This window comes from Gymnodraco acuticeps, unplaced genomic scaffold (assembly GCF_902827175.1).
Source record: "Gymnodraco acuticeps unplaced genomic scaffold, fGymAcu1.1, whole genome shotgun sequence".
In the NCBI taxonomy this organism is placed as follows: Eukaryota; Metazoa; Chordata; class Actinopteri; order Perciformes; family Bathydraconidae; genus Gymnodraco; species Gymnodraco acuticeps.
Genome location: NW_022990757.1, coordinates 112,323 through 125,660, shown reverse-complemented (window position 1 = coordinate 125,660; position 13,338 = coordinate 112,323). Strand labels below are relative to the sequence as shown.

Genomic DNA, 13,338 nt, shown 5'->3' with positions numbered 1-13,338 from the left:
TTTATCCCCAAATCAGCACTTTTGAAACAGGAAGTGAAATAGAGGGATATGAGGCATGGCTAGAATGGGTGATCTGTTTGCTATTTTGAGCAAAACACTTCATAGACATGTTTTTTATATATTTGTATATATCTGAGACCTATGCTATTGCCTAAAAATAGCATGATAGGTCCACTTGAAAGGATTTAATGCATACTTTACAACTTAATATGGTAAAAGTCACAGCCTTGAACTATCTTTGCTTGTGATGTACATTAAAATCCGTAAAAAAAGTTATTTTTGCAATTTTCTTACTCTAAGACAAAAACATTTTGGCCAAATAAAGAGTACATTAGCACAGATCACGCCTCTGCCCTTAAAGTACATAGTAGCATATTTCCTAATATTTGTATTATTATATAAATCAGACTACCATTAGCTTTGGATACACACCATCAGAGTTTTGTCTTTTTCTTGATACTGACATGTTTTTTAGAAGCAACATTAATAAACCCCAACCCTCTCTTTATGTCCCTTCCAGCACTAAACCAACGTCCCTAAGCCCGTCTCACTGTCTCCTGCCCCTGAGACAGAGACAACAGAAGGTGGCTGACGAGAGCTCTTCAGGTAATTAAATACATATTTATTTACCGCCTCTAGTCACAAAGGAACTTCTTCAAACAGAGCGGGAAGATAGAGAGCAGGAAGAGTGTTCTTTTATCCTTCCTTAGTTGAATGTCCTTATCTAACAAACAAAAAACAAGGGGCTTGGTGAGTAGTTAATTAATCCATTTAATTGAATCAACAATAAAAAGAGTTGTAACATGCCAAACTAGTACATTTATTTGTAATCTACAATGGTGTATTAGGTCTATTGTAGGTTTAAAAAATAAAATAAATAAAAAAACATCCAAGAAAGGGGCTACAATTCAGAAAAGTCCTCAGAATTTACCCAATTAAAGTCGTAATTTTTCTATAAGAAAATCTTGGGTATTGAGATAGAAATGTGTGAGTAAAGACACACACATTAATGATCAACCTCATAGCACCGAAGATTTTCTCATACAATCTCAACAATATATAATTTTTTGGTCCTAAACCTGACACTTTAATCTCAGAGAATACAAACATTTTATTTTGAAATAATATATGACTGTTATCTCAGAGAATATCTACTTTTGTCTTTAAAATGTACAACTGTTATTCAAGAGAATATCGCAGTATTTTTTCTGTAAAATTTCAAATTAAACTAAATAATAATGCCCTGCCTGTGCTCTCTTAATACTCTTTTTTTTCTACACATCATCATCTAATACACATCATATATTGATGATTGTCCCAGGTGTAGATTATCAAACTTTGTCCACAATGAATGTTACATGTTTTTGGAGTTTTTGTTTGTAATCTGCATCATCTTATCTTTGAACAGTGCTGAGAAACAGGTCCAACTCCCTGACACCGGACGGGCAGAACCAGGGCTCCATCCTGGCCTGGCCCGACAGGAGGGGGAGGTGAGGGGTGTCATTACAACGTTTTAAAAATACTTATTTCAATTTATAGCAGGTACAGATATAACAGAAAATTGCTTCATGTTTCTGTCTATTTCTGTTGCTTGGTAAAATTGTAAAATGCCTATTTATTTGAAAAATAATTGTCCACAGTAGAGGTAATCATCAATGGTCGCAACACTGTTCATGGTAGTCACAATCAGCCCACTGAGAGTACAAATATGGCCACTTTCTGGTTAAAACTGCCATTTTTGATCCTGAAAATGTCGGAAATGTATTCAGCATCCTCAATAACCCCCAAAACTAATCCAACATTGTAAAAATCGGACTTGTCACTTATAAACTGTTGTTTACATGTGTTCTTTACCATTCATTTTAATTAATGCAACTTATGCTAATTGTGCAAATTGCCCAACAAAAGCAAGTGAGCATCCGGCAGTTTCTATGTGCTGGGGACCCTACTACAGTATACATGTATGTCGTAAAACTTTGGGCTACTCAACATTTCCGGGTTCACAGTGCTGGCAGCACTGTAATGTAAATACATTTTCTACTGTGAATATGTATATATTTGCAGTTAATGTTAATTTGTATTTGTTATATATTTGTATCTTATTCTATTTTTTAAATATTTGTAACTTCATTTTCAACAATTTGGGATGATCTCTATCTATCTTCATGAAATCTCACATTATTCACACTATGCTCTCCCTGCAGGCCTCTTTCCGTGCAGGCTCCCTACGCCCTGCACTACCCTCTGGAGGAAGACGCTGACAGCATCAGCCTTGCCCGCTCCATCAGCAAAGACAGCCTGGCCTCTAACATCCTGAGCACCCCCAAACACATGCTGGGCCCCCAACACAGACTCAGCGGCCAAAGCCTGCTCAGCCACATGCGCATAGAGGACGAAGAGGAGGAAATAGAAGAGGGAGAGCTGGTTGCTGTCACCCACCCTTCTGCATTGTCTCGCCGTCGCCTTGGGAGTGACATGGAGCAGGACGAGCTGGAGATCCCGAGTGCAGCGTCCACCTCCAGGGTTTTGAATACTCGTTGTTCTCCCTTTACACCCGAGCGCCCGACAGACAGTTACTATCTGGAGCCTTTGATGCCCACCACCCCTAAGCCAGCCAAGGAGAAGAGCATCAGCCTGAATAAAGAGGAGGAGAGCGGGGAGAGTCGCTTCAGAGCTGCTAGGAAAGAAGCAAGCAGCATTCCACAGAGGAAAACCCCAACGCCTGAGTCCAACAGAGGCATCTTCACACCCATACAGCTGGCAGAGTCAGGGAGAATCAGGCCGCCCACAGAGGGGTCTGCAGTCACCCCTCAGCCTGAGAAGAAACTCTCCCCAGGCTTTTTCCTTCATATGTCAGGAGAGCCAGACCCCCACTGCCCTCTCCCCTCTGCGCTGGGTGTCAGAGACGACTCGGACTCTGACATCGCAGACCTGGAGGAAGACGAGGAGGACGAGGATCTGACTAAAGAGGTGGTGAAGAGAGCACAGGGGATGTACTTGCAGGAGGGAGAGGTGTGTAAGTTTAGGGAGTTAGACTGTGAGTCGGCCAAGCTGAGAGAGGACTCGAAGGTGAGCGAGCGGGACGATAAGGAGGGGGGCAGCGGGCGCTCCAGCCCCTGCCTCAGCACCGCGTCCTGGGCCAGCAGCGCGTCAGGCAGCGCCAGCGTCAAGATGACCAGCTTCGCCGAGAGGAAGCTCCTCAAACTGGGGCTCCGCGAAGAATTCTCGAGCACCAGCAGCTCTCAGAAGACCACCCCGGACGGGTCTGAGGTCACGCCTTGCCCCCCCTGGCAACTGAGAAGCGACTACACCTCCGGCTGGCTCGCCAAGGAGCCCAGATCTTTGCTGGGAAAGAACCTGGCGTTGAGTCCCTCCGTAGTGCCTTCAGAGCTGCTGCAGCTTCACATGCAGCTGGAGGAGCAGAGGCGAGCCATCGAGCACCAGAAGAAGAAGATGGAGACGCTGTCGGCACGGCAACGGCTGAAGCTCGGGAAGGCTGCGTTCTTGAACATCGTTAAGAAGGGAGGAGAGAAGAGCGACACACTTCCTCTGCCCCTAAAACAATCATCAGAAACAGCTGACAGGGGTCACATGAAACCCCTGTTTTGTAAGGACGACTCCTGTCTTGATGCTCTGAAGGCGAGGGAAACACAGGGAGGACAGATGAGAAAGAACCGGTTGAACACCCTGTCCCAGGATAACGTGGCAGAACCGGACCTGAATGAGTGCTCCCACTCCATAGATCTCCTCAACGACGCCATCAGCTCCATCCAGCAGCAGATGATGCAGCTGTCTCTGCAGCAGAACCTGCTGATGAAGCGCGTGGTGTCACCTGCAGAAAAACCAATGAAGCGTGCAGTTTCTCCTCCAGAGCCGCTGAGGAAACACGCCTCCTCGCCTGCAGAACAGGAAGAATCGAGCACTAGCACAACCCCCATCACGACCCCCACCACGACACAATCCACACCCTCTGCCTCGGACCCCAGGTCTTTTGCGGTTCACTTCGTAGAGATCAGTGGCAGCAGCTCCACTCCGTCCCGCCGGCCGCCTAAACTCAGCTCAAGCCAGCGCAACAAAGCCTCGGAGCAAAAACAAATCAGAGAGAACAGCAAGGCGGCTTCTGTCAAGCCTATTACACAGCCCCCGGGAGGCAGAGAAGATTCAGGGAGACTCCAGGAGAAGAGTGTTGAGGAGAAACCCAGGCCGGAGAGAAGCATCCGGAGAAACAAAACCTTCAGAGTGGGCGATGACCTCGAGCCGCGCAGCAGCGAGGAGGACAATAACTGCTTCTTTGACTGTTCCTCAGCGTTTCCCTCACCAGAACTAGAGAACAAAGTCACCAACTCAGGGAAAGAGGCAGCAGATAGGGAGGAGGCCGCCAGGGTCAAAGGTCAGCTGATGGAGGTGGACCTATCTGAGCTTAAGGATCGGCTGGAGGACGTCAGTGCAGACGTCACAGAGTGCACTGCAGAGGGAGAGCAGAAGAATACGCTCGGTTACTTCTTCAAGGTAATATTGGGTTTCTGGATTATACTAGACATTTTTCTTTACAATGGTTGTGTGTTAAATATGTGCATACGATTTGAATAACAACATGTTTGGTATATTTACAGGAAATAATCGTTTGCCTGTAGGCGTCATGTCATATGCTTTTATGTTTTGTGTGGACCCCAGGAAGGCTAGCTTAGGTTCTTCTTCAGCTAATATGGATCATAATCAGTGGCGTTTTTATATGTACAAAAGGGGTGGGGCACAAAAAACGTAGATGTTTATAAGCTTCTGCAGTGAGGTTCATGGCTGGTGAGGCACTGACTCTGACTCTTCAGGTTTACAAATATTATATTTTGACCTAAATCAAAATATTATGTTATTTTCAAAAGCTTCGATTAATTTTAAACAGAAAATGTAATTTTATCATTTAAATATTGAATTGTTCTCTCTTAGTAAGATCCCATTTTCAATACAATTGTGGTCTTACCTTGGCTTGAAGATGAAGTCCATTTGCCTATCCCTCTGGACAAAAATCTCTTACTTTTTTGTAAAAGTTCTCCTTATCTTCTTGTAGTTTCAAAAGTCTATCATAAATCTAAATGATAGATTTATGATTAGAAAATTATAAAAGTAGGGTAGACATGTGGATATTATCCGGCTGAACAAAACGTGCATTTATCTAACAGGTACGTTTCCCACAGATCTTATTTTGAGCTATTTTCTAAAATCCTATGGAGAAATCTCATTGCTTTTTTGTGCAGGGAACCCATGCACAGCTTACTTCCGGGTTTTAGGACGCGTCACTGCAGCTCTCTCGTCTCCTCTTCACACACCACACTTTTCGCGGCACACGTACTTACAGCCAATCAGCTCTGAATGATGTGAGATGACGTATGGTGGGGATGGCAGCACTATGCCCCTATGGTCATTATTTTTTTGCCACACACATTAAATAGGAAAATATTCTGAGCATGCGCAGTGTAGTTTTTACAGTCACCGTTCACTTAGACAGTGAGAGGGAGGGGCAGGATCGGGTTTTGTCCCACATGGCTCTAAACAGCTCAATAGGCACACACTGTAGACACTAATTAGAAGAACACATACTAAAACAGCAATGTACAGACGAATCAGATGATTAAACATGATCTTAAAATATATTTTATATATATTTGTTTTTCTATTTTTTGCATTTTGTTGTAATCATTATTTGTAATACTTTCTGCTGACACTAGGTGGGGCTGTGCCCCTGCCCCTAATGACCAGTCGCCACTGATCATAATACATCTTAAATACTTTGGGATATTAAGTGAGCAGTCAGGGAAGCATAATAAGCATTCTTCCGTCCTGCAGGATGAGGAGAAAGCAGAGGATGAACTGGAGAAACGCCGCGCTGCCTTCCTTCTCAAACGGCAGCGTAAAGCTGAAGAGGCGAGGCTACGCAAACAGCATCAGGAAGTGGAGTACGAGCTGAAACGGGATGAGACCAGGTAGGTGTTAGTTAAACACACTCACTCAATCAAAGGTTAAAGGTTCCCTATTTAGTAGGGATGCACGATATTGGGTTTTTGAAACCGATACCGATAACTTCCTGCTTCTCAAGACCGATACCGATAACCGATAATAATATAATATATATATATATATATTAAATGTGCCTGTAGTTTTTGCACACCTGGTGGTAAAAAAAAGACTAGTAGTGAGCAAATTACATGAGCATTACTACTATGAACAAAACAAAGCCAAGAACAGTTTTGACTCTTCAAAGTGACCATATTTATTTTCCCAAATAAAGTTCTTGCCTTTTTCAAAAGCCTCGTCGATAGGTAAAAGCCCCGGTGCCTTTGCAGCTGGCTTTGGATTCACCGCTAGTTTAGCAGCGCAGGCGTCTTCATACGCTTTTAACACACCATCGTAGCGATGGCGATGTTTCAGGTGACTAATCAGGTTGGAAGTATTATAGCTCGTTGCCTTTTTCCCTCCTCGTGGAACTTCTGCATTGCATTTGTTAATACAAATAGCAAGCGAACTATCTAACTCTGAAACTTTGAAATCCCATACTACCGGCGACATGTTTGTTTACTGTCCTGGCTTCACGGCCGCACACCATTTACGTCACAGCCAGGCATGAGTTAGGGAGCGCTGGATTTGTGAGAAACTCCCCTCTTCCTAAACCACTAATACCACAGTACTGGCAAAACGGGAGGAGCCGAGGGAAAAACAAGCGCCCCTCATTCCAATCCACCACACCGCAGTATTTTTTTCTTTTTTTTTACCCAAAAAATATATTGTATATTATTGGGGCTATTAATACTTTTATCGGGTTTATCGGGATGACGTCATAATTCCTAATATCGGACCGATAATTATCGGGCCCATAATTATCGTGCACCACTACTATTTAGCCATGTTGTTGTGTCTAAATGATTAATGGGGACAACAATGTTTTGGAATTGGTCCAGTATGGAGACAACACAAATGTCAACCATTGAAAGTGCTCGTTTTTGCCACTGACTAACGCAGATTGTTAAAATAAGGGACTGACAACATTTTGGAGGAGAAATTAAAAAAAGTTCTTAATATTGTTTTCTTGTTATGGAGAGAAGTCTCGTAAATGGTGACGTTTTGAGGAAAGACAACAGTGGAAATGTGATATTTGGAGAATGGAATGCCGGAAAGAGTTTGTTGTGTTGGAGTAAAGTGAGCAGAGCTGAATATTCAACTGTTTTTGACAATGTTGATGAGGCCTACCCCGCTCTTTTACATTGAAAATGTAAGAGTCTGCAGTCATGGGGGCAGGGGTAAACTTTATCTTGCAATTAAATCCTACCTGACCTAACCTCCAGGCGTAAGGCAGAAGAGGACCGTATTCGCAAGGAGGAGGAGAAGGCCAGGCGAGAGATCATTAAGCAGGAGTACCTGCAGAGGAAGCAGCAGGTGCTGATGGAGGAGCAGGGTCTGGTGAAGCCCCGCCCACGGATGAAGTCCCGGAGGAGCAGACCCAGATCCCTGCACCGAGAGGAGGCCAGCAGCCTCTCCAAAGGATGCGCCACACGTAAGAAGACCTTTCCTAAAGCGGTTACTTTCTCAATGTTGTCTTTACATTGTCTGTTGTGTTCATCTTCATTCTGAATGTGCTCATGATTGTTCAATCGAGTTAACAGTGAAGTTGTTAGATACACATCCTGCATCTCAGATGCACCTTTCTAGAAATGCGACATTGGAAACATCAAATCTGTGTGAACAATCATAGAAAAAACAATAAGCTTGTTGCAAAAGCATGTTTCTATTAGATGCATACATTAGCTTAGTAACATTTGGTTTGAATCCCATTTGAAATGTTACTATTTAATAAAAAAAAAAAGATTTAATAATGTATATTACAAAGTGTTAATTTCATCATAACATTTAAAAGAATATCCTGATTTGTAAAACAGAGTAAAAGCTGTAATAGAGTTTGAAACTACAGTTTGTAAAAAACAACAAATGTTAGTGGCTTTTGCTATAGTCTCCGCCTGTGGGTACTCACTACATTAAAAAGCTATCACCATCACCGAGTTCACATGTGTACATCTGTCATCCTCTGAGTGTGTACGTGTGTGTTGTGCAGGACATTCTCTGAAGACGTCCTTGTTGATCAAAGCCCAGAGCTCAGCAGCAGGCTGCAGGGGAGGTGAACCTCTTCACTGCTCTGCATGACCAGATGTATATTTACACACACAGCCTATTAGTCTGTCTGCCAGCTCTGTAACTCTTTTTACGGCCCGTCCACACAGCAGCTTTTGGCGATTTGTCCACCGCTTCCAGCGCGTCTCCGCCCATTGACTTTGAATGGGGATGACGTCACTTTCCCTCGCTTGTCGCCGAACTGCATTGTGGGGGGGCGAGGCGAAGATTTCCAGGATTTCCAGGATGTTCAGGATTCCAAAGTTGAACATTGTTCAACTTTTGAGGCTGAGCTGGAAGCGACAGCCAATCAGATCCGTTTATGCAAATCTGACAGTTCAAGCGCTAGCCAATCAAACCGCGTGCAAGCTGGAGAACGAGACCCGCAGTTCATTTCTATATTCCACAAAAATGGAGGAGAACTTAGTTATTGCGGTAGCAAATCACCCGGTTCTTTATGACCAGTCCCTATTTACTTACCGGGATACAAACCGGAGGAACCAGGCATGGGGGGAGGTGGCAGAGGCTGTGGGGGAAACTGGTAGGTTTTCGGTTGTTTGGGGATTTTATATCCAGTTTACTTCGTTGCTAGTTTACTTCGTTGCTAGCAAGCATAGACAGTATCATTAGCCAACATGGAATGTAGCATAAAATAGCACCATAAACATTAATCTCATAAATGTTCAAAATGTTAAAAAAATAAATGTTCATCATAGCCCTTCCTATTTGACAATAGTGTAGAAGAACCGGGTTTTTTTGCTTTGTATGTCGGGGGCGGGATATTCATGTGATATTCATGTGATTGGTTGTTGGTCGCGAAATCCCCAAGCTGTCAGACACGCCCAGCTCCAGGATTTTCAAGATTTGGTCAAAGCTGCTGTGTGGACGAGTCCTATTGTGAACCCGGAATAATGAGGACCCCAACGATTTATGTTAGAAATGTATTGTACGGGTCCCAAGCACATAGACACTGCCAGATGCTAACTTGCATAGGCAATTTGCAACATTTGCATAAATTGGTTAATTGTTCATTAGCAATAATAAGCATTATAGCCTATGTGGACAATTGTGACAAAATGGCTTGGCATATTTGGGCAGCTTTTCAGTGGTTCTTGGGGTTATTGAGGATGCTGAATCAATTTCGGACATTTTCAGGATCAAAAATGGCAGTTTTAACCAGAAAATGCCAATATTTGTACTCTCGGTGGACTGATTTTGATACATTTTGGGTCGATTTGGGAGATTTAGGGATTTGGATTGGACATATTGCCTATTTATTTGAAAAAACTTTCTGGTTAAAACTGAAATTTTTTATCCTGAAAATATCAGAAATGGACTCCAAATCGGGGATATAATGCAGTTCATTTTAATTTAAATTAATACAACTTATGCTAATTTCGCTAATTGCCCAACATAATGATGCAAGTTAGCATCCAGCAGTTTCTATGTGCTGGGGACCCTATATACATTGCTAACATAACACTTGGTGTACTTAACATGTCCAGGTCCACTATGCTGGCAACTAGACTACATTTAAAATAATTTGTTACAAACCCAAAAGAAGTTATGCTCATCCATTAATCTTTTTAGAAATTACTTAGTATGATCGATTTATGATTTTGTTGCCTTGCCTGTCATGCAGCTACTACCATTGTTTGAATCTCATGGTTTATGAACTTTTAGTGCTTCATTTTGTTCAGTAAAGTAACCAACATGTAATCATTCTGTCTCATTTTCAGCTGATCTGAGCTGCAGTCATCGAGGGTCGACGCTCTCTCTGGCGACGGAGGCCGACAGCGTTATCTCCGGAGGTGCGGAGTCACAGAGGTGAGACTTCCTGTCTTGTGTTTTAGATCAGAGGATATGATCTATTCCCATCTTGTTTTTTGACTGACCTTCACGTGTGTTTTCAGGGCTGGATCTGTGTGCTCCATGGAGTCGTTCCCCATGCTGAGCAGAGCGTCCAGCAGGAACATGGAGCGGGACTGGGAGAACGGCTCCATTGCCTCTTCAATCACTTCTATGGAGTACAATGGTGAGCAGAAATCAGCTTTGCCTGCTAAATTCCCTCAAAACTGCTTTTTTCAAATACATAAACTCTATTGTTATTGTTAGGGTTAGGGTTGCAGTATAGACGCATGGTTAGCGCTGTATATTGAATTTAACAAATAAAAAATGCACACATTTCTTTAAACGTGGATAAAAAGTATTTCTGATGTTGTCACTTTCTGTGGAGAAATAGTTTAAATTTTTATGAACTGGCTTATTTACTTTTTTGCGAGAGTTAGATGAGATGATCGAGAACACATTGCCAGAAGTTTCTTAATTATCTCTAATTATTCCAAATAGAAAGTGCCATGGAATACGCTCTTAGTGTGCTTATGTTCCCAAAACGATTTCATTACACATTAGACCAGGGGTCGGCAACCTTTTTGATATGAAGTGCCATTTAAAAAAAAATTGTTATCAGCGTGCCGACGATCGTGAATTATCAACGGGGGGCTGTGATGTATTTTGTGAAACAGAAGAACAGCTAAATAAATGCAGCGGCCTCCCAAGAAGAGCTCGCCTCTCTCCAGTCATTTAAGCTAAAGTGGGTTATTGAACCTGAAGCTTGTTGCTTGTGCCCTCCTCGACTACGGTCTGGGAGCCGACAGGAAAGTTCAACACACAGATGGCCAGTCCGCCCCTTTGTAGCATATTATTTAGATGAGAGATGAGCAGATCGCCACTGGGCTTTCAACTAAAGACACAGCCACGCAAAAACTGCGGCATTTGTACAGATCCTTATGGGTACTGCAATTAGTGAAGTGCTTTCCTCCGTGGTGAAACGATCAGCACCACGGAGGAAAGCGGCAGAAAGTCACCTGGAGTTAAAGAGAGCGGGGCTGCGTTGCTTCCTTCTGCAGGTAACGGGGAGACGCGCTCTGGCGGCGGTCTCGTTCAGGATCCGAAAATACAATTTAAAATATTTTGCACACTTATTCCACTTATTCCTAGTGTGCCACTGGTTACGGCCAATGCTGGCACGCATGCCAGGGGTTGCCGACCCCTGCATTAGACTCTTTAGGGATTATGCATTTACCTTAATTATCTATTTTTTACATTTGTGAAAGGTCCTAAACTCTTCAAGGAGCCGAGTTCTAAGTCCAACAAGCCAATCATCAGCAACGCCATCGCTCACTGCTGCCTGGCTGGAAAAGTCAATGAGAGCCAGAAGAATGTTATCCTGGAGGTCAGTGTTATCACTTAAGAACTTTTTGAAACATCTGTGTTGTTACTCTCACACCTTTTTTTTCATATTTACTAACTATTCTTTTGTCAATGTCTCTGATCACAGGAGCTGGAAAAGTGCGAGTCCAATCACCTGATCATCCTCTTCCGTGACGGCGGGTGCCAGTACCGAGGCATTTACTCATTCTCTCCGGAAACAGAAGAGATCCTGAAGTTCTCCGGCACCGGGCCCCGCTCCATCGGCCGGAAGATGATCGACAAACTGTACAAATACAGCTCGGACCGCAAGCAGTTCAACGTCATCCCCGCCAAGTCAGTGTCGGCCACCGTGGACGCGCTCACCATCCACAACCACCTGTGGCAGGTCAAGAGACCGGGCAGCGCACGCAGGAAGTGACACACACCACTCTTGTTGGGCAGGACCCAATAATCTCTGAGGTGATTGACATGTGATCATGTGACAGGTCTTTAGACAGTTAAATCAGACTGTGGCAGCGTGAGAAAAAGAACCGCTGCCAACTGAATGTTTTCTTTTCGTCTCGTTTATTCTGCATGTGACACTTTTAATTTGTCCTACATTATTAGGCAGTATTAACGGCGGGTTGATTATAATGTAGCAGTAAGGAGGAGATGGACCTTAAAGTTGAATACTAATGGATCTACTTACAGCACCAACTACTGTACGATACCAAGTGCAACTATAACTTCAGCTTGGCAAAAAAAAACCTACTGCTGTGATTATTCCTGGAAACTATTATTCATCAGTCACTCCGACTGGTCAGTGCTTTTACGGAGAAGGAACTAACTTTTTTTTATGTAAGTATGGAGTGGATGTTAGTGAGTGATCATGTCCAGTATTGTTTTATATTTAGTGTGTTTGGGAAGTGTGTGTATTTGTGTTTGAGCTGAATGCTCTGAATGTCTCTTAAATTATGCTTTAATACTGCAATGGAACTACGGAGCAAAGCAACACAATTGTATTTGTTTTTAGTTTCGAAGCTGCTGTTACAGAAATGGAAGAGAAATTATGTTTATACAGAAGGGGAAATTGTACTTGTATTACAAACACGAGCCCTTTTCAGACGGTGCGTTATACTTTTCTGCAGTAGCCATGAGATGCAAGTGAGTTTTTCTAAATTGTTTTCTTTTCTGTGTTTATATCCTAAGAACACATGAAAGAGTTTTGTTAGGACGATCTTTCTCAGTTCCTTTTTTTATATCTGAAAACAGATGAACATTTTTGGGACCACAAGAGACCGAAGTGTACCACAACTCTGTTCCAGTAAGAGCAAAAGCATTCATGTTAATGTTTTAGTTTAAGATCTTCCCAGATTATTATTACAACAACAGACACTTCATTTTGACAACAACAAGGAAATCCCCCGTATATTTACAGATTTAAAAAAAAGACATTTAGAAAAAATATGTTCGGAAAACTTTTTTTTATCTAGAAAAAAACTTTTTTTTCTCCACCTGTTTTACAGATATCTTTTAAAGAAACAAATGTTCACCTGTTCTTAAGTCATAAACACAGGAGAGAAAAACAATTTAGAATCATAAAATGTTTTCCCACTTGCCTCTCAGGGCTTTCATACATAGTAGTGCATTATATTAACTTCATTCTTACATTCCTCCTCCCGTACGACGTAGCCTCTGGCGCCCAACACGAGTAACTTCCATCTAATGACTGACTGTCAGCGGCTGGTGTTATGTGGGGGGGAACTGCACAATACTTGATATTTGTTTGCTGCATTTTGTACACGTTTGAGTAGTATTTTTTTGTACGTTACGTACAAGTTATGTTTACTAAAAAGCAGGCACTATTTTGAGGTTTATTCTGTTACAGGCTTTCAGAGATGTAATGAGTCTTATTTTAAGTGTGTTACACTGTATGTTTTATTTATTTTGAAGAGATATAATAAAATGCTACTAGCTATGTTTTCTGATGAA

General features: G+C 42.6%; 1 protein-coding gene across 9 annotated transcripts in view; it reads left to right on the top strand.

The window, feature by feature from the left end:
* The window catches only part of LOC117556762 (calmodulin-regulated spectrin-associated protein 1-B-like), a 52,602-nt gene extending 39,264 nt beyond the window's left edge, over nucleotides 1-13,338 (top strand). For 5 of the 9 annotated variants that reach the window (XM_034232262.1, XM_034232264.1, XM_034232261.1 and 2 more), the window contains 10 exons: nucleotides 521-606; nucleotides 1,409-1,490; nucleotides 2,205-4,509; nucleotides 5,842-5,978; nucleotides 7,335-7,543; nucleotides 8,099-8,161; nucleotides 9,894-9,981; nucleotides 10,068-10,189; nucleotides 11,271-11,389; nucleotides 11,495-13,338. In XM_034232262.1, the coding sequence (XP_034088153.1) occupies nucleotides 521-606; nucleotides 1,409-1,490; nucleotides 2,205-4,509; nucleotides 5,842-5,978; nucleotides 7,335-7,543; nucleotides 8,099-8,161; nucleotides 9,894-9,981; nucleotides 10,068-10,189; nucleotides 11,271-11,389; nucleotides 11,495-11,785 (3,502 nt within the window). In that variant the 3' untranslated portion in view covers nucleotides 11,786-13,338. The remainder of the gene's footprint in view (nucleotides 1-520; nucleotides 607-1,408; nucleotides 1,491-2,204; nucleotides 4,510-5,841; nucleotides 5,979-7,334; nucleotides 7,544-8,098; nucleotides 8,162-9,893; nucleotides 9,982-10,067; nucleotides 10,190-11,270; nucleotides 11,390-11,494) is intronic. The other 4 variants (XM_034232269.1, XM_034232266.1, XM_034232267.1 and 1 more) reach the window with 2 other exon arrangements.